This window comes from Scyliorhinus torazame, chromosome 13, assembly GCF_047496885.1.
Source record: "Scyliorhinus torazame isolate Kashiwa2021f chromosome 13, sScyTor2.1, whole genome shotgun sequence".
Taxonomy (NCBI): domain Eukaryota; kingdom Metazoa; phylum Chordata; class Chondrichthyes; order Carcharhiniformes; family Scyliorhinidae; genus Scyliorhinus; species Scyliorhinus torazame.
The window spans coordinates 205,472,368-205,497,443 of NC_092719.1; the positions used below are offsets into that span (position 1 = coordinate 205,472,368).

At 42.3% G+C, this 25,076-nt stretch overlaps 2 protein-coding genes and 1 pseudogene across 3 annotated transcripts in view; 1 reads left to right on the top strand and 2 right to left on the bottom strand.

The window, feature by feature from the left end:
- Nucleotides 1-1,902: 1,902 nt before the first annotated feature.
- wdr82 (WD repeat domain 82) lies at nt 1,903-24,892 on the bottom strand. Of its 2 annotated transcripts, XM_072472953.1 has the most exons (9): nt 24,523-24,889; nt 20,872-20,969; nt 14,892-14,958; nt 14,172-14,271; nt 10,863-10,979; nt 9,794-9,949; nt 8,104-8,173; nt 6,278-6,420; nt 1,903-5,447 (listed from the first exon to the last, which is right to left on the bottom strand). In XM_072472953.1, exons 1-9 carry the CDS (start codon nt 24,681-24,683, stop codon nt 5,418-5,420), a joined length of 942 nt encoding a protein of 313 aa, XP_072329054.1. In that variant the 5' UTR covers nt 24,684-24,889; the 3' UTR covers nt 1,903-5,417. The 2 variants fall into 2 exon arrangements, with proteins under 2 accessions (XP_072329054.1, XP_072329055.1); XM_072472954.1 differs by lacking the exon at nt 10,863-10,979 and having other exon boundaries at nt 24,523-24,892.
- LOC140388689 (5S ribosomal RNA) lies at nt 7,280-7,396 on the bottom strand (annotated as a pseudogene).
- The window catches only part of glyctk (glycerate kinase), a 39,743-nt gene continuing 38,686 nt past the window's right edge, over nt 24,020-25,076 (top strand). Inside the window, exon 1 of the mRNA XM_072472951.1 lies at nt 24,020-24,038. The gene's annotated coding sequence lies outside the window, so the exon portion shown is untranslated. The remainder of the gene's footprint in view (nt 24,039-25,076) is intronic.

The following is a 25,076-nucleotide window of genomic DNA, read 5'->3' on the forward strand; positions in this document are numbered from 1 at the left end:
TAAGAGTTAAGACCCAAGTTCAAATTGCTCTCTTTCCGTCCTGCCCGGGTCACCCAGCAACACGAACCAACATTGACCGTGACCGGTGCAGTGACCGACAGAAGTAAGTCTTAATTCAACGCTCGCTACGAGATAGGCGCTCCTAGCTACCAATCCGTACCAACTTCGAATCCCGCAGACTCAGAACCCGAACGAAAGGCCATGTGTTCCCCTGACCTGGTGGGCCAGTCCGAAGTTAAGTATAGGCCTGTTGTGCATGAGTAGCGATTACGGTGTATAATTGATTTGAATCTTACTAATCGGTGTATTGGGTTATTGATCATTACTCGGACTTGAACCTCGTGGCGGTGTCATAAAGATACCTGGCGACTTGGGAGCAAAGGTAATGAAACAGAGCAATTGAACCAACGGAAAGTTAGCAACAATGGGAAGTGGAAGGAGGAGCATGGGGGGTGGGAGAAATGGAGGCTGGGTTGTGGGAGGAGGCTGAAAGCATCTTTGTTTCGTGCTAGGCTTAGCCTTATTCAGTTTATGGTAGTGCAAGGATGAGGGTTCTTGGAGGGAGGATAGGTGTGGGCGATGCGCGGGGAGGCCCACAAACCATGTGTACATGTTTTGGGCATGTCCAACGCAGAAGGGGTTCTGGCAGGGGTTCGCGGACATAATATCCAAGGTGGCCCGGAGTCCAGAAGTGGCAATATTTGGTGTCAAAAGTGATAGCCCGGAGACAGATTTTGCTGGAGGGACTCGGAGCCACCGAAGCCAGCGTGTGGATGAGCGAACTAGCGGAGTCCCTAAGGCTGGAGAAAATGAAGTTCGGCGTAAAAGGGTCAGTTGACGGGTTTGCCAGGAGATGCAAGCCGTTCATCCACTTCAGAAAAATTGAGGCATCAGCTGGGAGGGGGTGGGGATAAAGGGGTTAAAACGGGGAAGGTAGGACAGGAGGAGGGGAATGGAAGGGAGGTTGGGGCGTTCGGGTAGTTAATTATTTGTTCGAGGTTTTCGGTTTGTTCTTACTCTTGTGTTGGTTGGTGCTTAATGTATTTACAAATGCCTTAATAAAATATTTTTCAATAGAAGAGCAGCTTACAGGACAGCCAGTGGTTGTGTTACACATTGGAACAAATGACAGGTTTAAAATGGAACAAATGACAGGTTTAAAAAAGGTTAAAAATAAGGGTAGAGGTCATTACAAATGGCAGAGCAGACTTGAAGGGCTGGGTCGCCTACTGTCATTTTGTAAGAACATAGGGGGGCAACAATTCTTCATATCAACCCTTAGCAGAAGTGTCAAATCTAATCCCGTTTTTCCAATAAAGGTGCCAATAGGGGGCATAGATTTACAGTAATGGGCAGGAGATTTAGAGGAAATTTGAGGAAAGACTTTTCTACCCAGAGGGTGGTGTGAATCTGGAACTCTGCCTGAAAGGGTGATAGAGGCAGGAACCCTTAACATCACAACATACAAAGCAAGGACCCAAATGCTGGAAAAACAGATTAGGATAGGTCTCACGATGGGCCTTTGTGTGGTTTGGCTCTATTCTAGCACCATGTTATGGCAGCGAACATGGGTTTGCAATCCTACTCCTGCACCCAATCCAGCTGGAGTCCAGACACTGAATCAAGCCAAAGAGGTGAAAATTCTCACAGCTCAATGATGTAAGTGTTATTGCCAAAACTGACCCTGAACAAGAACACCTGGGACAGATTCTGCAGGGCAGAGGCATCAGGTGACCCAGGAGGTTTGTTTTTAAAAAGCACGTACATCGGTATTTACATTCACCTGTTATGGGAGCAGAGTTTACAATTTCTTTGCCATTTTTCTGTAATCAGCCATTCACTTGAAACACTTCTGCTTGTTTACATTGATTGATATTTTAAAATTTGAACAGTTTGCATCTGTGCTGATGAAATGTCAACAATTTATTTTACCACAGTTTACAGAGAATTTCCAAGCAAGTCTTCTCTCATCTATACACAAGCAATATGCAACAGCTTTATACAAAATTTTGCAATCCACAGCTTTTATAGTTAATGAGGACAACTTCAGCATATCGATGAACAAGTACAATAGTCACGGTTTAAAATTATTTGCTGTGCTCAATTCCTTTGCCTCTTTGTGAATATCCCTCCGTGCCAAGAGTAGAATGATAACTATTGCCAAGAACTTGACAGGACAGGAAGATGTGAGGAGGATGTGCCTGTCAATGTTTCTTTAATGCAGATGGGGAAGCACCAGATTCTCTACCAACATGAAACTACACTATCACATTCAAAATGGCACAATGCACTGCTACTTGGTCTTTTTTCCTTTAAAAAAAAAATACACTGTTGTTCTTATGGAGTCGTATAAAATGTTAAATATACCACAAGCATACAAAATAATGATACTGCAGGGAGGGAATTAAACTACGGAAGCTTGCTGGCTACAGTATTTATGGAGATACAATTAACTCTGAAATGACCCGAGATTAAATATCACACATTAACACTGACCTTCATTTAATTACTATAGGTACTATATACATTAAATATAATTTATTGCAAGGACATGCGAAATATCACATTTAATGTGCCAGAAATCAATTCCTGCTGTTCAGGCAGTGCCAGGATCCAAGTACTGCTGCACATTAGAACTTACATGATATGCCTCAATTATTTAGTATTAACGATACAAAGAATATCCCGTAAGAGATTCCTAATCTATTTCAGGGGTTTGAAGTTGTACATGATTAGCTGCCACTCTGGTTAGTGTGTGGTCCAAGAGCTTCAATAGCAAATGCTGCAGTTTGCAAGCAGAATAAGAGTCAGAATATTCTCAGGATTCAAGTCAGGAAGATAATTTCTAAATACCCTTGTAGATTCTATATCTGCCTCAGCTGCCCAGATCAACATGAACTCCAATACTATTATTATATTACTTAAGCTAGAGTAATTGCACAGTTGCACTTTTGTTGGTCAAGACTGTGGATCAGTTAAAGACTTACTTTATGCCGCAAGCCATTTGAATTTTACTGTGCCTTGGAGGAGTTAGGGAAGAGAAGAAATGCTCTTATTTCTTTGACCGTTCAAATGTCCATGAACTGAACAAAACACAACTTAAAAATTTTGAATTTAAGAAACCAAGGCAGTACAAAACAAAAACAACAGTTAATTTCACATCACATTGGCAGAGCGTCTATCCACAAATAAGCAAAGTTAACAGGCGAATATTAGATAAAAAGGCTGGTTGGTACTTCCGGTGTCACAATCATATCCATGAATGGCTTGATAAATGAAAAATCTCCAGACCTCACAAATTATCAGTTCCCTTTAATTATATCCTTTGCACAATATTTATTTTCCGCCTGGGCAGAAATGCTGTATTTACAAGGTGGTGTGTTAAAAAGCTTAGGAAACATCACAACCTCACGAGTTATGTTCAAGAGCTTTGTCAACATGATGCCATGTCCGCCACAAGATTGTGCTGTAGCCCATAACTCTCAAATTAAAAGCTCAATTCACAAAGAGCAGGTGGTGATTTTTGAACTTGAAAGTCTAATTCTATACTCCATCAGGACCAATGGTCAAAATTGAGGCACTCACTTGAAACAGAGTTGAAAATTGTGTGGTCTGAAAGCAACAGGAATAGTTTCGGTGCAGCAGCTACACTTGCGACGGGCAATAGAAAACATAGCATTTTTAAAATTATTACTGGGGGTAAAATTGTATTTGTTAAATAATGCCAAGAACAATTCCCTTCAAAGATTGACATTTTTCCAATACCCACATAAAAGGAAATCCACGCCCGAGAGATCGATTAGGAAGCTGTATTTCACCAGCCCATTAATATTTCTATGGAGCTGCCAACTTAATTTCATGGCCAACTCGCCAAAAGGTCTAATCGAACAAGAACATTTTTTCCTTCCTCTGTCCCCTTCCTACTTTACTCCTGGAAGAATGGAATATGGATGATATTTAATGCGAGATTCTGATCCCCACTGCAGCTTCAGAACCGTGGTGCCTTTTTTCCCCCCAGGGGGCCTAGAAGGGAGGGCCAAGTTGCAAAAGATGAAAGTTGAAATTTAATCTGTTTTAACCTCCACCCCAAAACATCCACCTCCTTGGGGACTAAAGTTGCTTCACCTACTTAACACTATGAATCGGAGATTCTCAACTTTTGCATAGTAAACAATACTTCCCTGGCTGTGGCAGAAATGCATCTTTGGCACATTAAAACACTCAAACCACAGAAGCAGACTTGATCTAAGCTTCAGACATGGCTCACCACAACATATTCGAGAGGTTTTTTAATATAAATTGCAGAACAATTTCATACTTCAAAATGGCTACGGAGGAAAGGGGGACAGGAAGAAAAACAGGATCATTTCAATTCTACAAGTGTGTGAACCGAGTGCGATTTCAGAAGTTGGCAAATTCAGATACCACCTTGTCAGAATAGTGAAAGAAAATGTAAAAAAAACAGAACCACCCCACTGTATTTACATAAAGTACATCTCGAACATTTTGAAGAAAGTAAACTTAGTTCGGAATTAAAACTAGGTTTTGAACTGTACAAATATACAATATAGTAACAGGGATAAATTTCAGTTCAAGACTTGAACAAAAGAAAGAATGCGGTTTTGGTTACCACAGTACATCAATCAGCTCAGTTCTCAAAAGTAAAATCAATCAGTTGCTGGAATTCTCTGGAAAACGAGAAAGACAGAGTTAACGTTTCAGGTTCATGACAGTTTTGACGAAAATTCTGCGGCCTGAAATGTGCCCGTCACCCTCTTCACAGATGTTGCCTGATGCAGCTGGGCGGTTTCCACCATTTTCATTTTTTCTGACCAGTTCATTTGTAAAGCTACCCATCTGATCCAATCAAGGAGATTTTCTTCCTATACTGGCATCCATCACAATGAAAATACTGAATTGTATCTTCAGTTTTTACAAACTGAGTAAATAGCATCATTTTTGGCTGGGATATGAAAGGAAATCACAGCCACATTGGCACTGGGCCCCAATATCTCATGGTTAGCTGTGCGCTCACATTCCTGGGCAGCTTGCACAGTCCCACTGAAAAGAAATCCCAACACATTCAATTAGAGTTTTAAATGGAGTTGACACCTGCCCAAGAGAGGGACAAGTCCAAAATCTGAAGCCCTTGTGTCGATGAGTAGGAAGAGTGGGCCAAAAAAAAAAAAAGAAACGACTGTCTTCACTTTTACTTCCTCTATGAAAACTTCCATAGAAAATAACTGTAACCATCACCATGACTGATATGATGCCCAAGCATAAAGATTTGACTCATCAGCCTGTAATCAAGTTCAAATCAATCTCTGCAGAAACCCAGAAAAACCTGGAGGTCCAGCTTTCTGCATTCAGTCCGTCACTGATTTCAGTCAATTAAAAATTATCCAAATTCCTTTTCTTCAGTCATCAATCGTAGGTAGCCAAAATGCCTGTGAAGAAATTAAAACACTTAAAAACCTTCCAATGACTAAAACATTAAAGTTATGCACTGGACTCCAGTCTAATCCTTTGCCGAATAATGCTACTGTACAGGGATTTCAAACTTTGTCTGTGGGTCTCAACAACTATTGACACATCCAGACCCCTTATTCAAATCATTGCCTTATACAGCGAGGGAAAGCAAATTATTGGGCAGAAAATGAGTTTAGTGTACAACAGAAAAGATACCAGGAAACCGTTGAACAATTAATAAAACAGAAGATTAAAGGCATGGATATAAAAAATAGAAACACCGCAGCAAACTCCCTCTGGGGTAGTAGCCCCTAGACTCAAAACCAATTTTCTGTATCAATCGTCATTTGACTGGTTAATTTTATGACAAAACAGTTCTGTGCAAATGGTTTATTACATAAAACAGTTAACTTAAATATAATCATTCATTTTGTTTGCAAACTGACTTTCCTTCTGGCATACAGCAACAAGAAAATAATGTATACAATAATACATAACGGCTGTTAAAATGCAAATTTACTGATGGTTGGAGGGCAGCCTGTTCATTACAATTTTCTGTGGTTGACAACACTTAAAAAACGATAGGCAAGACACAGCTAAGAGCACTTTTCTTGCACCGATTTGTCACCTGGTCAATTCAGCCAACACACTCCCCAGTGTGAAACTCATTTATATTCAAAATCCAGGTATAATTGCAGAGTTGGCTGATGGGTCAGCAACTGAGGAACTGTCCTGGATAATCCTAAAAATGCACAGAAGTAGTTGCGGCAACAGAATTGTTTTCTCCCAAATGGCCGTGCGTACTTACCATGTTAGAACATGCACTGGCAAATGTCATGAACTTGGGATTAAACTGAAGGCAGGAGACAGGACCTGTATGTTTCCCATCCAAAACAGCCACCTTTAACCCACTTTCTGCATTCCAAACATGAACTTTACCATCCTCCGATCCTGCAAACCAAAACAGATTTGGACAATTTAATGTTTCATTAATTTCATACTGACAGGAGAGGAAAAGTTAGAGAATTTTTTTTAACTAAATTCAAAACTAAAAATCTCCCAAATTTCACATTTAATCAAGAAGGATTTGGAGAAAAATTGAGTTTGGTTAAACACTCATCAGCAACAGATAGTTTAATTGCGCAGGGCCATTCTCTATCAACGGTGCCATTACACAATAGTCTTGCATGGAGGACCCCGTTGCCTCCCCAAAAAAGGGCAACCGAAAGAGCTAATTACCTTCAATCACATAACAACACATATGACTATCCAAGGACGAGGTCACCATTGCCATTGTGAAAAAATACATTGGTCTTGATTTGCCCCTTTCATCCCTCCCCCATCTCACATAAAAAGAGAAAAGCAATTTGTCTCCATGTTAGTGAAACCTCTGGAACAGGGAACCTAATTTCTGAATTTTTAATAAAACCATTTCTATTTCAAGGAAATACGACTAACGACATTGCACCAAGTTCAAAATTACTGTAGTGCAGGTGGGATGCATGCACTTTATTTGACAGGTGAGCCAAAGTGAATGGTTCCATCAGGACAAAATGATATCTGTTACAGATGATACATAGGTCTTAAGAGTGTAAATAAGACGTCAGGAGATGACATGCGTGCTATTCAGAATCTATGGAATGCGGAGTGGGCCACTGTGGTCCAACAGATTGTTGTTCATATCTGCAGAAGTGGTTGTGAGGTAGCAATCCTAACAGCCAGCAGTTATTGCCACAATTGTACTACATGAATAGCATTTGTGCAGAGCTTTGGAGAGTGGGTGGTGTGAGCAGTCTCTGCTGGCCGCAAGAGCCTACTGCACCAGTTATTCCCAGAAGGTCTCTCATCCAAGTACTAACCAGGCCTGAGTCTGCTTAGCTTCGGAGATCAGACGAGATTGGGCGTTCAGACCAATACGGCCGTAGGGGAGTACTCAAAAAGAAACACTCCCCATTATTTGATTTGATTCCTGCATTGTTTTAAGACTGCTTCCTTGTTTCGGATTTCCACACCAGAGAACACAGCTTACCTGTACCTAGTCTACCAAATCAGTTTATCACTTTTAATTTTCCAAGAGCCGGTGCAGACTCGATGGGCCGAATGACCTCCTTCTGCACTGTAAATTCTATGATATTCTATAACTCTTCAAATTAGATGACACCTCAACTGTCTAAAGGGAATACAAATATTGTAACTCACTTTGTCTCCTAACATTGTGCCATCATAAACTTGGATGTGCACACTTCCTTCACCTAAACCATTGATACATATGGTGAAAAGTACTGTCCCCGTGAGGCACCACCCATTACACCCCAATCTGACTAACTATTTATCCTTAGTTTGTCTTCTACCTCCCAACCCATGTTACAAGGTTGGATGCCTCTTTGGCTAAACAGCCTAGGCCATTGTCTATAAAATAAATTAACAAGTGTTCACGAGGTGATGCAGTTACATTTGATTAAATTGGAATAGCAGCAACTCCAGTGAATTTCAATGAGCATACACAATATAATTTAGTTTTCTAGGGAAGAACCAATTTAACAAAATGTCAAAGCCCTCAATATAAATAAATACTGGAGCATTTTAGAGAAAAATACATAACCAAACTGTTTGAACCAGAATTCTCAGACTTACCTATCATCACAAATTGAGAATCTGGTGTGAATGATGCTTCCAAACTAATACCTTTGTTGTTGTTGTATCCCTAAAACATCAAGCAAGATAGTTCAGCACCAAGTCAACATTCTGTCAACTAAGAAATGAAAGCAGCGTATTTAGTTTTAAACTAGTGCAATCCTCTTCAGAGCAGCATCCAACGAATACACTTTGCTGTCCTCCACCTCTTACAACTGCAAAAGTCACTATGCTGTTTTCACACATCCATTTTCATTGAAATTCTTGTGCTCCAAGGGAAAAGAAAAATAACCTGGGTAACTACAGATCAAATTAAGCTAATGGCCATCAGGCAATTATGGGTAAACTCTCAAAATACATAATTAAAAACAGAATTGATGAGCATTTAGAAATGTACAGATAAACAAAGACAGCTATTGGTTATATGTATAGCGCTTGACACCGAGTTAACAGATTTTTACTAAAAAGCATCCAATTGGAAAACTGCCTTACAGGAGGCTTGTTCCAAAAGCTCCAGTCTAACAGTTAGGAATGAAGGGCTAGGTCTAATGGGCTTTTCTTTGGGAACAATCTGGAAGCAATGCATCAGAGGGTCAGTGCTGGGTCCATTATGATTCTTGGTACAGATGATATGGGTTCTTGGTATAAACAGCACAATTTGAAATTTGGTGACAAAATTAGGAGAGCAAGGAACAATAATAATAATCGCTTATTGTCACAAGTAGGCTTCAATGAATTTACTGTGAAAAGCCCCTAGTCACCACATTCCGTTGCCTGTTCGGGGAGGCCGGTACGGGAATTGAACCCGCACTGCTGCCTTGTTCTTCATTACAAGCCAGCTGTTTAGCACACTGTGCTAAACCCGCCCCTGTAAAATGCTTGTAGGACAGAGTGTATAATTTAATGCGAATAAATGTAAAGCAATACATTTTGGTGAAAAACAAGGATTGTGGGAAAATGCTGAGATTGCGGGATGAGCAGAAAAGTTGGTGTACAAGTGCACAAGTCCCTGAAAGTATGAGTAGAGCTGTAAAAGAAAAGCCAATATTATTTTTTGAGTTTTATAAAATAGGCACAGATAAAAGAGTGCAAGATATATTTTTAGGAGATGCCGAGGTGTAAGGATTTGAGAAACTGGGGTAATGTTGACTGGAACAGGGGGAATCAAAAGGAATTTTAATGTTTTTTTTAAATGATGTAGGGTTTTACAATGTGAAAAGGGAAAGACTATTTCCTGTTTGATGTGTAGGTGACAAATGGTCACCAGTAGGAGAAATTTCTTTACGCCAGATTCTTAAGAGCAAGGAATGCTTTGCCACAGATTTAGGAAGATAAGGCAAAATGGTGGCACAGTGGTCAGCACGGCAGCGCTGAGGACCCAGGTTCGATCCCGGCCTTGGGTCAATGTCTGTGTAGAGTTTGCATTCTCTCTTTGTCTGCATGGGTCTCACCCCCACAACCCAAAGATGTGCAGGGTAGATGAATTGGCCATGCTAAATTGCCCCTTAATTGGAAAAAAAAAAGAATTGGGTACTCTTAAATTTATTTCAAAAAGATGGGAAGATGTAAATTTCTTGAGTTCTTAAGGTCTGCTGTTGGTATTTATTTCATGTTCTGCTAAATGCCTTTTTAAAAAAAAACCTTTAATGAAGCAAAAGCTTCATTTGCTGCTCACAAGAATTCCACCTACCCCAAATGTTTGCAGTACTGCTCCTTTAAACGCATCAATGAGTCTGACCATGCCACCATTGGTAGACACCAGCATCAGTTTTCCGTCGTTGCTGAATTTCAATCCTGTCCACTCACAGGTCCGCTCGTACTGCATCTTAAATGTGGCAAAAGGACCCTAGCAAAACAAGTTGGAAAATCCTTTCATTTTCTAGTTTAATCTAAGAAACTTCACAATTTATTTAATCTTACGTTCATTATCACCCGTCTTTCCCATCTGCTAGAGTAAAGTACACCTAACTCCCAAGCTGTTTTGTCACTGACAAGTGCATATTATTGACTCAGCAAAAACTGAAGCATCTTCTACCCATGGAGCAGTATGTGTTATCAACTCTTCATCATCCTCGCCCGTCCAAATGAATGGGCACCCTGAGGAAATAACTGGTGCATGTCCCATAACTCCAAACATAGCACACCAATAATCTACTGCCAATTACATTTCTCAGGTCAGTGATGACATGGTATAGCCAAATGTAATTGAAAGGATGCCACATTTTGTTGGAGGAACTAGGATGAAGTTGACAGCAAAGTAGTACCTTAATTTTTACATGATGCAGGACTATATGTTGCCTTTCTACTTGGCTTCCGCTCAGCATCTCTAATAGCAAACTGGATTCAAGGAGAATTGGAATGTATGTTTAGTGCCAACAAAGGTCTGAAGCAGATCAGCTACACTCTCTATCCAAGACTTACTTCCTTAAAAGCAGTCATCTGCCACATACCTCTCAAAGATAAAAGTGTAACTTTGATAGGTTTTAGGCCACAGTGATCCTGCCCATCATTTTCGCTCAGTTCATAAATCATTTCCCAGTCAAGTCGCACATACTTCACAATTCCTTCCAAGGAGGTGCCAAGTAAATTTTAAAAATTACAAAAAGTGTAGCTTGAAGCAACTTGGATTCCCTCCATGTAAGCAGCAACATACAATACATTATCTGCCTGTGTGGTTATATACATTTGAACACTCTTAGACGATGCTGCACCACAGGAATTGCTGAACTCAAAAGCAAAATTTGATTAAGAAGTTCTACCTTGTCGAACGAACGTAGATCATAAAGTTTAATTATTTCAGAATTCACACCAGCTGCAAATATAAGTCCCTCGGGATCAAAAGAACACGTTGGCCTCCCCTGAAGATGCATTAAGCCCTGGCAAATGATAAAAGCAGCAAATGAGTACTAGCAGATAAGATTAAAAGTGAACAATTATGAACAAGTGCTTTACTCCTCCCATTAAAGGTCACAGAATCTATAAAGTCCCTACAGTGCAGGGGAAGGCCATTTGGCCCATCGAGTCTGCACTGACCCTCCAAAAGGGCACCCTACCTAGACCCACTCTCCTGCCCTATCCCCATAAGTCAACCTAACCTGCACATCTTTGGATTGTGGGGGGAAATTGGAGCACCCGGAGGAAATTCACACAAACACGGGGAGAATGTGCAAACCCTAAACAGTCACCCAAGGCCGAAATCGAACCCAGGTCCCTGGCTCTGTGAGGCAGCAATGCTAACACTGTGCTGTCCATAAAGTTGTATTTTGTCATCTTCCCCATTTTATTTTTAAAATCTATTTTCACACGTGTCAAGTGAGCTGCAGATAGGCTGCCATGCCTCTTTCTAAAACCAGACACTGGGGGCAGGTGTGGTGGGTGTGGAGGAGGCTGCTCCATGCAATCCTTGACGCTACCTCTCTCATTGCAGTTTTGCTAAACCTGTTGTGTGGCAGAACTGCCAGGGCAAACACTCCACCAGGCTATTCAGTACTATTTACTTTAAATAAATACATTTTATTTTACATGCAAAACACTTTCAAAGCGATTTGTAGTTGTTGATAGAATCTCAAGCCAAGCCCAAAACCTATTAACCAAAAGTAAATGCTCATGCTTGAAAGAATGTTTTGTGCAAGGGAGGGAAGTAAAAGGAGGAATAGAGACTTCACATTTCCTCCTTTTTCTTAATACAATCCCAACAGCACAGAAGACCATTTGGCCGACGAGTCTGCACTCACCACCCCCCCCCCCCCCCCCCCCCACCCCCACCACCCCCGAAAGAGCACCTTGCCTGTACCCATCCCCTCCCAATCCCGCAGCCCCACCCAACCTGCACACCGTTGGGACTGTGGGAGGAAACCCACGCAGACACGGGGAGAACGTGCAAACTCCACGGTCACCCAAGGTCAGAGTCGAATCGGATCTCTGGCGCTGTGAGGCAGCAGTGCTAACTGCTGTGCCACCATGCCACTCATTCAGTCTACAGGAAAAAGGCAAGCACAGCACTGCCAGGCTAACATTGTGAGTAAACAGCTGCAAGTGAAGATTCCCTGTTTACTAAAAATTAAGGAAGAAATAGGCAAAGTTAAAAAGCAAATCGGTGCTGTTGCTAACAGGCATGTGAAATTTCCATACCATCAGACAACCTTCTATTGGCATTAACACATTGGGAGATTTGTTTTACAACGTTAGAATATCATCTAACGTATATGGCATCTCGCAGTAACAAAGGCTCGTTAGAGCCCTGTTCTACTAGCTGTAAAGGATTATCTTGAGAAAATCCGGCCACTGTTATCGTGGGGCCGTGACAAGCTATTCCTTTAAGTTGACAGGGACTGAAAACTCTCAAATTTGTTGGGTTGTAGCTTAGAATGTATTTAAATTGTAGGTAGTCCACATGACAAGGCTGCATACCATGGTACCGATGGCCAGATCCAGGAAATCACACAATTGGTCACAATTCTTCAAGCATCATGACTACGTGGGCAGACTGTCTTTCTCAGCTAGTCATTTTAGTTTGTTTGGATTCAGGTTATTTACTGTATCCAAGGTGCAAGGCGTGTTGCTGTTGTTAAATGCATTTTTTCCTGTATTAATAGCAGAAAATGCATCACTATTATTGCATGGGTAGGGTCTTTCCGACTTTTCTGTTAGTGCCGCCCACCTCGCTGTTAGGGAGTGTTGTCGGTGGCGGGAATGGAGGGGGAGGATTTTGGAGAAGGATATGGCATCGCGGGAGGAGCTGGGGATGGCACTGGAGGGGGTGTGGTGTGAAGTGCTGCGATGGGTGCCACAACCTTGTGCAAGACTAGGGTGAATACAATTAAATGTGCACATCTGACCAGGTCGAGAATGAGGCAGTTGCTTGTAGGAGTGGAGCATAAGTGTGAGCGGTGTAGGAGGGGCCTGGCCAATCATGTTCACATGTTTTGGTTATGTCCCGAGTTGGGGAGGTTTTGTGCCTCTTTCTTCAGCACCACGTCAGCAATCTTGCAAATGGATTTGGAACCCAATCCCGTAGGATCTATAGATAGAGGCGGATGTATTAGCCTTTGCCTCGCTGATTGCTCGCAGGCGGGTTCGGTTAGGGTGGAGGTCAGCTTCTCTACACTGTGCCTCAGTATGGCTGGGGGACTTCATGGAATTCCTATACCTTGAAAAAGTTAGGTTCGCCTTGAGAGGCACAATCAAGGGGTTCTACAAATGATGGTGCCCACTCACTCCATACTTCGTCAAGGCAGCTGCTGGGGGTGGGGGTTGTTTTTGTTCTCATGTATAAAATGTTACAAACTTAACAGATACTTTTCAAAATAAAAAAAACTATATTGCATGGGTTCAAATAGATCCTTTGATCTCCCAATGCAAGGTGCTTTTGATTGAAGATGACAGGAACAACGTTAGTGTGATGTTTCTAATTGAGGATATTGCCATGGAGAGCGTTCTGGTTGAGCGAAACATATTTTCCAATTCATCAATTTATTCTCCCTCAATTATCATAGAATTTGCAGTGCAGAAGGCCATTCGGCCCATCGACAATCCCGATTGACAGGAAGGTCTAAAAGTGGGCGAATTTGCAGACCGTTCCAGTGTCAACCTGCCTGGTTTGAATTTAAACAAAGCTTAATAGTTAACTGTTATCAGCTAACTGGCGTATTCTCCATGGCACTGCCTCCAACGAGTCCACTTGCCAACTAATCAGCACTCGCTTATGAAGTATAAATTGTTTTGTCTTTTCATTTGGTATTCTTGCAAATTTTCCTGATGAGTGCAAGCCGAAAGCTTTGCCAACATTGTGTCTTTTTCGGCAATTCTCAAATACTGAATTGATAAAAAGGCTCTTCACATAGTGCCAGGTAACCGCAATCCAACTGAACAGAGATGAAGCACGGTTTTAAAAGCAATACTGCACTGAAACATCAGACTAGACCACTGCTCAAACCTTGAGCAAAGTTTGAACCAATTACCTCCAGATCCAAGATGACACTATAAATTCACAATTACTACTTTTCCACCCCCACTAAAGCTGACAACTATCATTCACATCATTTAGATAGGAGACAAGCGAAACATACTTGACAATTGGGTGATCGGAGGTCCCACAGTCTGATGGTTTTATCCAAGGAACTGGACATGAAGGTGTCATCCACAGGAGACATACATAATGCTACAACTCTATAAAGCATGCAAAAGAAAAAAAGCACAACATTAAGAGCTTCAGAACAATTTTTCACATCTCAATTCTGTGCAATGTAACATTTACTCTATTGCAAAATATATCTTGAAGTATTGGCTATGAACAGTGCTGCAATGTGCAAACATTTCAGTCATAAAAAGGATTCTGTTGCAGTTGACAGTAGAGGGGACTGGTCCTCACTGAAGGAAAGCACAAGTGCATGGATATTCATGAGAATGGAACCCAGCTCGGCAGTGTTGGCTCTATGGACAAACACTGATAGAACTGAGCACCCAGGTTCACGAGTAAAGAACGGGAAAAGTATCTAAAGGTTGTCAGAACTTTTTGGGGAAAAAACTCCTCACCCAAGGGAGATACAAAAAAGACATCCTATACATTCAACGTGTTACAGTACAATCCAACCACACAATGTTTTGGGGCATGTTCATTTATTATCATGTTTGTGAAGGACAATCGGAGCTCTAAGTGGAGATTACATTTCATTATTAGGCACACATATTCAGATCAGAACATATTTGATTCAACCACGATTGAAGTGTAGCCCATAGAAAATGCCTTTAATCGAAACAGAGCTGACAAATAGAAATATTTCACTTACCTCTTGCTGTGACCATGGAAGTATCTAATGTACTTATTGTCATGAAGTGACAAGTACCGGATAGTATCTAAAAAGAAACAAGAAAAAAACATTCACTTTATATTCTAGCCTGTGCATTTTTAAACTTTATTGGGAAATTTGCTAACTTTTTACATTGAGAGCACAGCATTCTGTATTTGTTCGATACGGCCGAATGGAAACTACCGCTCCAATTTCATTAAGTTCAACACAATGCAGTTTACTCTCAGGCGTATCCTTCGGTACATGAGACATTAGGAGAGGACTTTAATGGAGTGGTGCTGTGTGCAAACTTATTCAGCCTGTGCTCATTTTGCTGAGAGTTGTAGTTACGAAAGCATGCCTCGGTCTTGCTTGCCATTCTTTCTCCATTATCTAACATTCCAAGTGTCATTCCTGGATCACAATGTGGCTTTTAGGTTGTGATATCAGAACGTATTGATACAAAGGACGATGGCTGTGACTGCTGGGTCTATCATAGATCATGGGTCTGGGTTCACAATAATGCCTAGTTGCCTTGGAGTTTACAACGTTGCTTGATCCAAGAGGCAGCATTTAACCTAGAAGTGGTAGCACATGTTATATTGGGCTAGGTGGGGTTATTTGCAAAATGCAATTTGGTCTTTGTAAAACAGCCAATCACTGAAACCACTTGAAGCAAACAATTTCTGGGCAATCTTAATTATGGTTGGGTGGCACGGTGGTCAGCACTGCTGCCTCACGGCGCCGAGGACCCAGGTTCAATTCCAGCCCCAGGTCACTGTCAGTATGGAATTGGCACATTCTCCTCATTTCTGTGTGGGTCTCACCCCCACAACCCAAAGATGTGCAGGGTAGATGGATTGGACACAGTAAATTTCCCCTTAATTGGAAAAAATTAATTCTAAATTTATTTTTTAAATTCTTCATTATGATTGAGGAGATTAATCATTGCATTTAGACAGTAATGTCAAAACATCCAAAGTGGTTCACACAATTACTTTTGTAAGTGCAGTGATTGGTTAGATAGGAAATGAAAAGGCACACTGGACCCTGAAGAGTCAGTGTTGCTACTTAGGAGAGTTTCTAAGCTCTGCGACCTTTTCCTGGGCCCCACAAGTGTAGTAGGCCTTTTTGTTTACATTTGGATGAAAGTAGATAGAAAATCTCAGATTCCAAATTACAACTGCAGATTATACAGGGATAGCACATCCAGGCCGAAGGCACAGCTTTCATAAATCAATCTCCCTTTCTTGAGGCATTTTGATTTGCAGTCAAATGTATGTTTTTAAGAATCATGAACCTCCCAAATTCAGATACTGTAATTTCAAGACTCCAGTTTGGCCACCAGCCTTCAGAGCAAGACTAATTAATTATCTACTCCACAGTTAAATCAACTTTTTATTGCATGTTTCTGAAGGAAATAGAGCCCCAAATTGTAAACTATTAAACCATAGCTTCATAAAAGGAATACCAGCTTTGCAGAATTCAACAACTGATCTTTCCATAATACAACATTTTATTTACAATTTAAAATCAAGCAAGCTCCTAATCCAGAAAATAATTATGTACAACATTATCATGAGTGAATTCTTTAATCTTCTGAAGATAGTGGATTCATCCAAGCAGTAGCTCTTGATACCTTCTTGGTGATGTTGGTCGCTGGCCCAGGCAAGGCAGTGGCTTGTACAGTTATCTCCATCAACCGGGTGGTGTCACAAACCCTCAAACTGTACAAACAACTACCTCTGCACGGGCACAACAGTACATGGACGTCGGCTGCACCTCGCTGATCGCACAGGGACAAGGGGATGAATGCCACCACACTGGACTGCAAACACAAAACAGCTACAACTGGTTTCTAAACCATTTTCAAAAATTAAACCCAATAATGCTCATGGGTCACAAAGTTGCTTTTATTGAGTCGATTGACCAAGTTATCAGCTTCAAAAGGCAGAACAATGTTTTGATATCGCTCCAATAACAATTCACACCGACTTTAATTTTACTAGGATTCCTTCATGCCACACAAGGTCAAATGTTGCGTTGATGACAGAGGAACCTTTGGAATTCTACTCTTTTGTCCATGTTCAGCTGTGGAGTGGTAGAACCCAAACTGGACACAGATTATTGGTGAGTATGTACTTCCTGACAGTACTGACAATGCCCATCTTTGCTGATAACTGAGAGTAGACTATTGAGGGGCTAACTGTTTGGATAAGGTTCGTACTGCTTCATGGGAACAGGATATATCGGGACAATTTTCCACTGCCAGGTAACCAGTGTTGGAGCTGCTTTTGTCAGTTAATGGCATCATTGCATTTTGCAATCACAAAATGTAAAAATGCTACTCATGTCCAATAAAATGTACACATTTACATTAACCAGTAATTATTCATGAAGCAGATAGCTTTATCTGGATTTGGGTTGAAGTGGTTTGGGGCTGGCAAAAACAAATTGGAAATACGGCGCTGAGGGACCGGGGTTCGATCCCAGCCCCGGGTCACTAACTGTTTCACCCTCACAACCCAAAGATGTGCAGGTTAGGTGGATTGGCCATGCTACATTGTCCCTTAATTGGAAAAAAATAATTTGCTACTCTAAATTTATTTTTTTTTAAAATTGGAAATAAAACTGCTTTAATATATGGATGTTCTAGCCTGATTCAATTTAAGGTGCTACATAGAGCACACATAACGGGAGCAAGATTGAGCAGGTTCTTTGGAGTGGAGGACAAATGTGGGAGGTGTGGCGGGAGCCCGGCAAACCACGCACATATGTTTTGGGCATGCCCGGCACTGGAAGGGTATTGGAAGGGAGTGACGGGAGTGATTTCGCGGGTGGTGAAGGCCCGGGTCAAACCAGGCTGGGGGTTAGCTCTATTTGGAGTTGCGGAAGAGCCGGGAGTGCAGGAGGCGAAAGAGGCCGACGTTGTGGCCTTTGCGTCCCTAGTAGCCCGGCGCAGGATCCTACTCATGTGGAAGGAGGCGAAACCCCCCGGACTGGAGGCCTGGGTAAATGATATGGCGGGGTTCATTAAACTGGAGCAGATAAAGTTTGCCCTGAGAGGATCGGCTCAAGGGTTCACCAGGCGGTGGCAGCCATTTCTCGACTACCTCGGGGAACGTTAGAGGGAAGACAGATGACCAGCAGCAGCAACCCAGGGGGAGGGGGGGGGGGGTTTAGTTTAGGTCAAAGATAAAGGGGGTTTGTTACTTGTGTATTGTTTAAAATTTCTGTATTGTTATTGTTGCGTTTGCTTTGTAAGAGGGGAAAAATTGTTGTTTGGGAAAAAAAATTTCAATAAAACATTTATAAAAAAAAAAATATATGGATGTTCAGAGGCCAATGAATACCTCGTGTTCGATATTTTTAATTTCCAAGCACTGAAGATAAAATAAGATAAAAGATAAATAATCTTTATTGTCACAATTAGGCTTACACTGCAATGAAGTTACTGTGAAAAGCCCCTAGTTGCCACATTCCGGTGCCTGTTCAGGTACACGGAGGGAGAATTCCGAATTCTCAGCTGGTACGGAAATTTAACCTGCGCTGCTGGCCTTGTTCTGCATCACAAACCAGCTGTCTAGCCCACTGAGCGGAACGTCTGGTATGGTGCAGTGCAGCTTCATCATTCATAATCTTTATTAGTGTCACAAGCAGGCTTACATTAACACTGCAATGAAGTTAGTGAAAAGCCCCTAGTCGCTACACTCTGGCACCCGTATAGGTACACCGAGGGCTAATTCAGAACGTCCAATTCACCTAACAAGCGGGACTTGCGGGAGGAAACTGGAGCGCGCCCGTAGGAAACCCACGAGACATGCGGAGAACGTGCAGACTCCGCACAGTGATTCAAACAGGAAATAGAACCTGGGACCCTGGTGCTGTGAAGCAACAGTGCTAACCAGTACTACTGTGCCGCCCACAATGAGCTAGTCTACTCTCCAGCCTCCCTTATAGACCACTCATTGGTACATTGCTACTGCAATTATTATTGGAAACATTTGAGCACGGAAGGCAAGGCATGCAAGCAATTAAAACTAAATTACTTAGGCAGCACGGTGGCGCAGTGGGTTAGTCCTGCTGCCTCACAGCGCAGAGGTCCCAGGTTTGATCCTGGCTCTGGGTCACTGTCCGTGTGTAGCACATTCTCCTCGTGTCTGTGTGGGTTTCATCTCCACAACCCAAAGATGTGCAGGGTAGGTCGATTGGCCACACTAAATTGCCCCTTAATTGGAAAAAAATGAATTGGGTACTCTAAATTTATTTTTAAAAAACTAAATTACTTAAAGAAATAATAAAGCAGTACATTTTATGTTTCAAAACAATTCCAATGATCAATGCTAAGAGCATGTTGCCAAAGTCAGTTGCATGCAGGGAATTCCACTCAATTTCAAACACCATGATGTTGCTGTACTAGAAATTGATATACCATAAACGCCATTTATTTCAACAATTGTAACAGATTTGCGGAGGTATTTTCCACTGTATGCCTTCAACGGCACAACAAGAAGCAACCAACATCATTCACTTGCCAATCATCCAAGGTGTTTCAGCTTCAAGTGACATCCCATTTCTTACATGGTTGGGCTCAGTAACTTATCTGAAGCAGTACTTTATTATCGGATTACAATTCAGTTAAACAAAATATGCACAATGCCAAGGAAAACAAAACGTTTAGATTTATCATTTTTTTCTGCTCTAAAATGAATATGAAAAACACTTGCAATTAGTAGAAAGGTGGAAGCAGAGCGAATTTCACTCTCCAAAACATTTGTACATTTCACCTTAATACCCATTTACCATCTTGATTTTCCTGCCTTTTTTCAGAACTTCTATATCAATGGTTGTAAACAAACTTTTGAACAATATCTTTCACTAAAGTGTGTGATTCTATTCCCCGTCTTTGCTGAGGAAGCCAATCCCAGCCAGTGAGACATGAGGATGCACAACTGGCTGCCATCCCTTGAAGTGGGAGGTCTAGACAAGAGATACAAAAAGGAAGAATAAAATCTGGCTCCATTTCTACTCAGCACCAAGTTAGTCACCTTTGTTGAATGCGTCAATGTTTAGCCAGCAAGGAGAAAAATAGCTAAACTGATCAGGTTCAGCTGCGACTATCTCAATCTCTGCTACACCTCCCTAGCCTCCAAAGCATGTCAAACAGCTCAGTAACATGGCCTATGTAAAAACTACACGCCTGGGTGTGGCCTATGTAAAAATACACAACTGGGTGAGGTACAAACAGATTGACTCACGCCCTCCAGAATGAAGGGGAAAAAAATGTTGCCCAAAAATTCCACTATCCCTCTTATTTCTTAATACAGTAACTTATGGGCAGCATGGTGAAGTAGTGGGTTAGCCCTGCTGCCACGGCGCCGAGGTCCCAGGTTCGATCCCGGTTCTGGGTCAGTGTGTGTGGAGTTTGCACATTCTCCCAGTGTTGCGTGGGTTTCACCCCCACAACCCAAAGATGTGCAGGCTAGGTGGATTGGCCATGCTAAATTGCCCCTTAATTGGAAAAAAAAGAATGGGGTACTCTAAATTTATAAAAACAAAAAATACAGTAACTTATTCCTCCTCAACAGACATCTGCGAATCAGCATTTTAAATTTCCATCTTGTTTCTGAAGTTAAATTAAAAATTTAGTGGATAATTTGATTTAGTTCAAAAATAACAATCACAAGACCACATAATGACAACGCTGTAAAACTATCCATGATTATGGGAAAATGAAACAAAACTATTTAACGTGTAGAGTTGGTGTGAGTTCCAAGCAACAAAATCACAAACTAAAGTTTTTCTTAAATATGATTGAGTTGAACATGCAATACATAAATTCTACTAAACATATTTAATATATTTACAGCAGATAAATACTAACTGTATACTATGACAATAGATTTTGATGCCCCAGTCCTCAAGTTCACAGAAAGAGAAACTAAACCACCAGAGAATTGCATGACAGCAGCTAACTTACCATCAATTTTGTTAGAGCTGTAAACCACTGTGTTTGCTGCATGTGTGTATCTGATCAGGTCTACCCCATACTTCTTACTGTACAGTGTTCTCTTTGGTCTGACAGATAAGAAAGATTTATATTAAGTGATGTTAAGTGCAAGCTTAAATACAAATTCCAAAGAAGGGTCATCAACCAAATTCTGAGAATTCTCTCAACACCTGCTCCTTTGGTAAGGATTCAAACTGAATAATTAAGTTGAACACATGTCGGGGTGGGAAAGGGAGACAACAAAAATAATTAAAACCTTGATTGGAATGAAGATTTACTGTTCCTTGTGTGGAGTGAGACTTTTTTGTATGGATTGGCGATGCAGAGTGGAATACCTTGTTTAGGACTAGAGACACTGTTGAGACAGAAGAAAACCTTGCACAGACTGGGGGAGCATCTGGCTTTCTTGGCGCAGGAGTACTGACAGATTTTCCAAGGCATCGATCACAGTGAATCGGAAAATAGGGTGTTTGCATGGGCCCGGTAAGATCGAGACAAAAGTCGACTCTCCTGCGCCCAGCGAGCCAGATGCTCCCCCAGTCCATGCAAAGTTTCTCTTTTCAGCCTCAACGGTGTCTCCAGTCCTAAACAATATATTCCCTTCTCCGTAAAGCACTTATATCAACATCCTATATATACACAATATATACATCAGTGGTGACTACCACATTCCCTTCTCCATTGCCAAAAACAGTCTCTCATTCCAGACATGGGACTCTCTATTCATTCCCAATTAAGGCTTTCATTCTTTTTGTTTCTTCCCCTCCTCACCCCCAAACAGCTACACAAGTGAGTATTTTTCCAGTTGTTTCTTCCATCTGTCTTTCTACAACTCTCCAAGATCAAACAAGTGCATCAGCCTCCTTTAAAATTTAAACTGGGGGAAATTGTGCATTTTACTGGATAATGGGGGTGAGCCTTTAACTGAGTGGTACCATACCCTCCTCTTAGTCAAAAGGTGCAGAGTTTGAAACTTGTTTTGGTTGTCGCTGCGAGTGGGGCTGTACCTCTGAATTTTGGGTTGACATCCAGCTGGAAAATATCTGATGATCTCAGGAACCCCCCACCCCCATGCTGTGAAGGGCTAACGACCCTGTCAGCAGGCATAATAATTATGACTACGGAAGGAGCGAATATATTGTGGTTTGTCAAGACTTCATCAGCCAGTGTTCCCTTTCACTACCTCAAACAAGAATGCAAAAATACTGAAACAAGTGGAAAACAAAAACATAACCAATTAGAATGGGGAGGGAAAAAGGTTAACGAGGAAGAAAATTTGACAGACTTGATAGTATTAATATAAACACACAACTTACAAGGAGTTTTATCAGAAAAGATACTAAATTTAACTTCAACACAAGAATGCAAAAGAACAATGGAGTGGGCAGTGGTCCATCAGATATCAGAGCCTACCCTCACTGGTTTATTATTGCATCTACTTTGAAGACTCCCCTAATCAGAAGGAACATTAACAAAACCATCTCTACGCACTATTTAACTAAGTACTACATGTTTGCAAGGAGGAATTTGCATGTCACCAATTTAGCTACTGCCATATAGTGCGGTCCTTTATTAAAGCAGTCAAGCATTTCCTTATGGCCGCAAGAAAATATGCTATGTCAACTAAAAAGCACCAACTAACGCTGCTACAGTGACATCTTATGATTTACTGGCCAAACTTACTTGCAACAATGGAGATGCCAAATGAAAATCACAAAGCACATGCATCACCCGAAACTAAAGAATTCCAAGTACCACTCGCTTGGCGTGTATGGCCACTGCACACCATAACAAGAGATACGGAAGCAAGACGGAGGTTCACTACCTTATTTTTTAAAAATAAATTTAGGGTACCCAATTCATTTTTTCCAATTAAGGGGCAATTTAGCGTGTCCAATCCACCTAGCTTGCCCATTTTAGGGTTGCGGGGGCGAAACCCACACAAACACGGGGAGAATGTGCAAACTCCACGCGGACAGTGACCCAGAGCCGGGATCGAACCTGGGACCTCAGTGCCGTGAGGCCGCAGTGCTAACCCACTCCGCCACCGTGCTGCCCCGTCCACTGCCTTATTAGGGGATCAACCATTTCAACACTGCATTTTAAAATCAAGTTCAGATATTCTGATAACATTCAGTACTCTAGGAGTACTGTTGGAGTAACGTTATTTTGTGAATTGAGATACCCGACCTATAGAGCTGCATATTCACTTTACATAATTTTTTATTTGAATTAAAAGTGCCCAATTCATTTTTTTTCCAATTTAAGGGGCAATTTAGCATGGCCAATCTACCTACCCTGCACATCTTTGGGTTGTGGGGGTGAGACCCACGCAGACACGAGGAGAATGTGCAAACTCCACGGGGCCACAATCGAACCCGGGTCATAGAATCATAGAATTTACAGTGCAGCAGCAGTGCCAACCACTGCGCCACCATGCTGCCCTCACTACATAATCAGCTGTAGCAAAGACTGGAAATCTGCAGGTAGCGATAAGAGGTGCAACTGTGGGTACCCCTTGCAATTGTGGAATAATCTGCCAGTACCTACTGCCAAGATTTATGCATGAATGACAACTAGTGATAATAGAACTGTGCAAGTGAATTCAACGGGAAGAAAACTGGTAAGGGAAAAAAGCCAATCCCCTTTAAAGACGCTTTTTAAAAAAATCTTATAAAGGAGGGGCACATATGATCTAAATGCATTTAAATCTAACGCACTATGGGCAGATAGCATTCAATGGTCTTATCTCTTCCACCTCCATAATCTATTCCAGCTACACAACCCTCGACGATCAGCTTTCCTCCCACACTGACCTCGTGTACAAAACCCACTCCCCTCATCACGGGGGAGGGGGAGGGGGGGGGGGGGAGGGGGGGGGGGGGGGGGGGAGGGGGGGGGCGCGGGGGGGCAGTGCCTTCAGTCATCTCGGCCCTCAACTCTGGAATGTCCTCCATAAACCTCTCACTCCCTTTAAGGCCCAGCTCCATGTCCTGAAACACCCCTTTAAGGGTTCGTCGTTTAGTTCTTCGTTAATCTATTATCTGGGTGCACTTTTTAAAGTACACAGGGGACATTCTCGACATTGGACACATACAAGGGTGTCCAGTTCATGTGCTCCACCATCAGGATAAAAGGTCAGCGTCTTTTAACGGCTTGGTTTACATGATTTTCAGCTTCCCCTCGTTTGCAGAAATTAATTCTGCACGAAAGAGAAAATGCTGGAAAATGAATCCTGCAGCCAGCCAGATGCTGCACTTTACAGGATCATGAACAAATTTGAAGATTATTGCATGCCAGAAAAAAATGAAAGAGCAAAAAAAAAGTGACATTGAAGCCCCGGCCTTTCACTATTTCCCGCCTTGCGTCTAACGAGGGACTGCCCCTTCTTTTTTTAAAAAAAATCGCTAAATAAAAGGGAACAGATTCTAATCTCCCAATCTTTCACTCTCGTCTCGCCAGACCCTGGCCTCTTCCTCCTCCACCACCAGCCGGTCCCGGGAACGGATGGGGGTGGTGGGCGTTGTGAAAATCGAGGCCGGGGCTTTTGTAGGCCTCACCGACCCCGTAGGCTGGTGTTTAAACTGGAGAAAAGGGGAGGCGCGCGGTTACTTCACTCACTTGCCCTCCTGGCAGTCGTACAGGACGATGGAGTCGTCGTCGCTGCTGGAGATGAGCGTCTCCCCGTTGGGCGAGAAGTCGAAGCAGTTGATCTTGTCCGTGTTCTCCCGGAACACCTTGGCCACTCGGAAGCTGCGCAGCACGTTATCCGTCAGCTTCATCGCCTCGCCGTACCCGGTGGCGGGGGGGAACGACAGAGAAAGAGAATCGGACGGTTAAAACGCCGGTCGAGAGGCGTCTCCCCGCTCTCGGGGGTTTTCTTTTCCCTCCGATCAATATCGGGAAGCAGGCGGCGAGCCGACGGCAGCGGTTAAAATGGCGGCGCACGGGCCGGGCACAGACGCTGCAATCACTTTCTCCTCCCCCACCATCGTGAAGCATTGTGGATCCAAGACCGAGGTTGGCGGGAAGCCGCCATTACCCATAATACTAGACCGCTGGTTGTCAGGGAGACGGAAGGGGGCGCAGCTTCTCGCCCTCGGCGTCCGTCTACTTGGCTCCGTGGTTGGCTGTTCAACCATTACCCATAGTTCTTGGCGCCCTGCCACCTCCCC

Excerpts from the sequence above, each read along its gene's own strand:
- wdr82 (XM_072472953.1), bottom strand. The coding sequence starts at position 24,683 with ATGAAGCTGACGGATAACGTGCTGCGCAGCTTCCGAGTGGCCAAGGTG. Across the intron at positions 10,980-14,171 it reads TCCGATCACCCAATTGTCAA|GGCTTAATGCATCTTCAGGG; the intron begins GTATGTTTCGCT and ends ATCATTTGCCAG. Across the intron at positions 6,421-8,103 it reads TTCTCAATTTGTGATGATAG|GATCGGAGGATGGTAAAGTT; the intron begins GTAAGTCTGAGA and ends TTTGGTTTGCAG.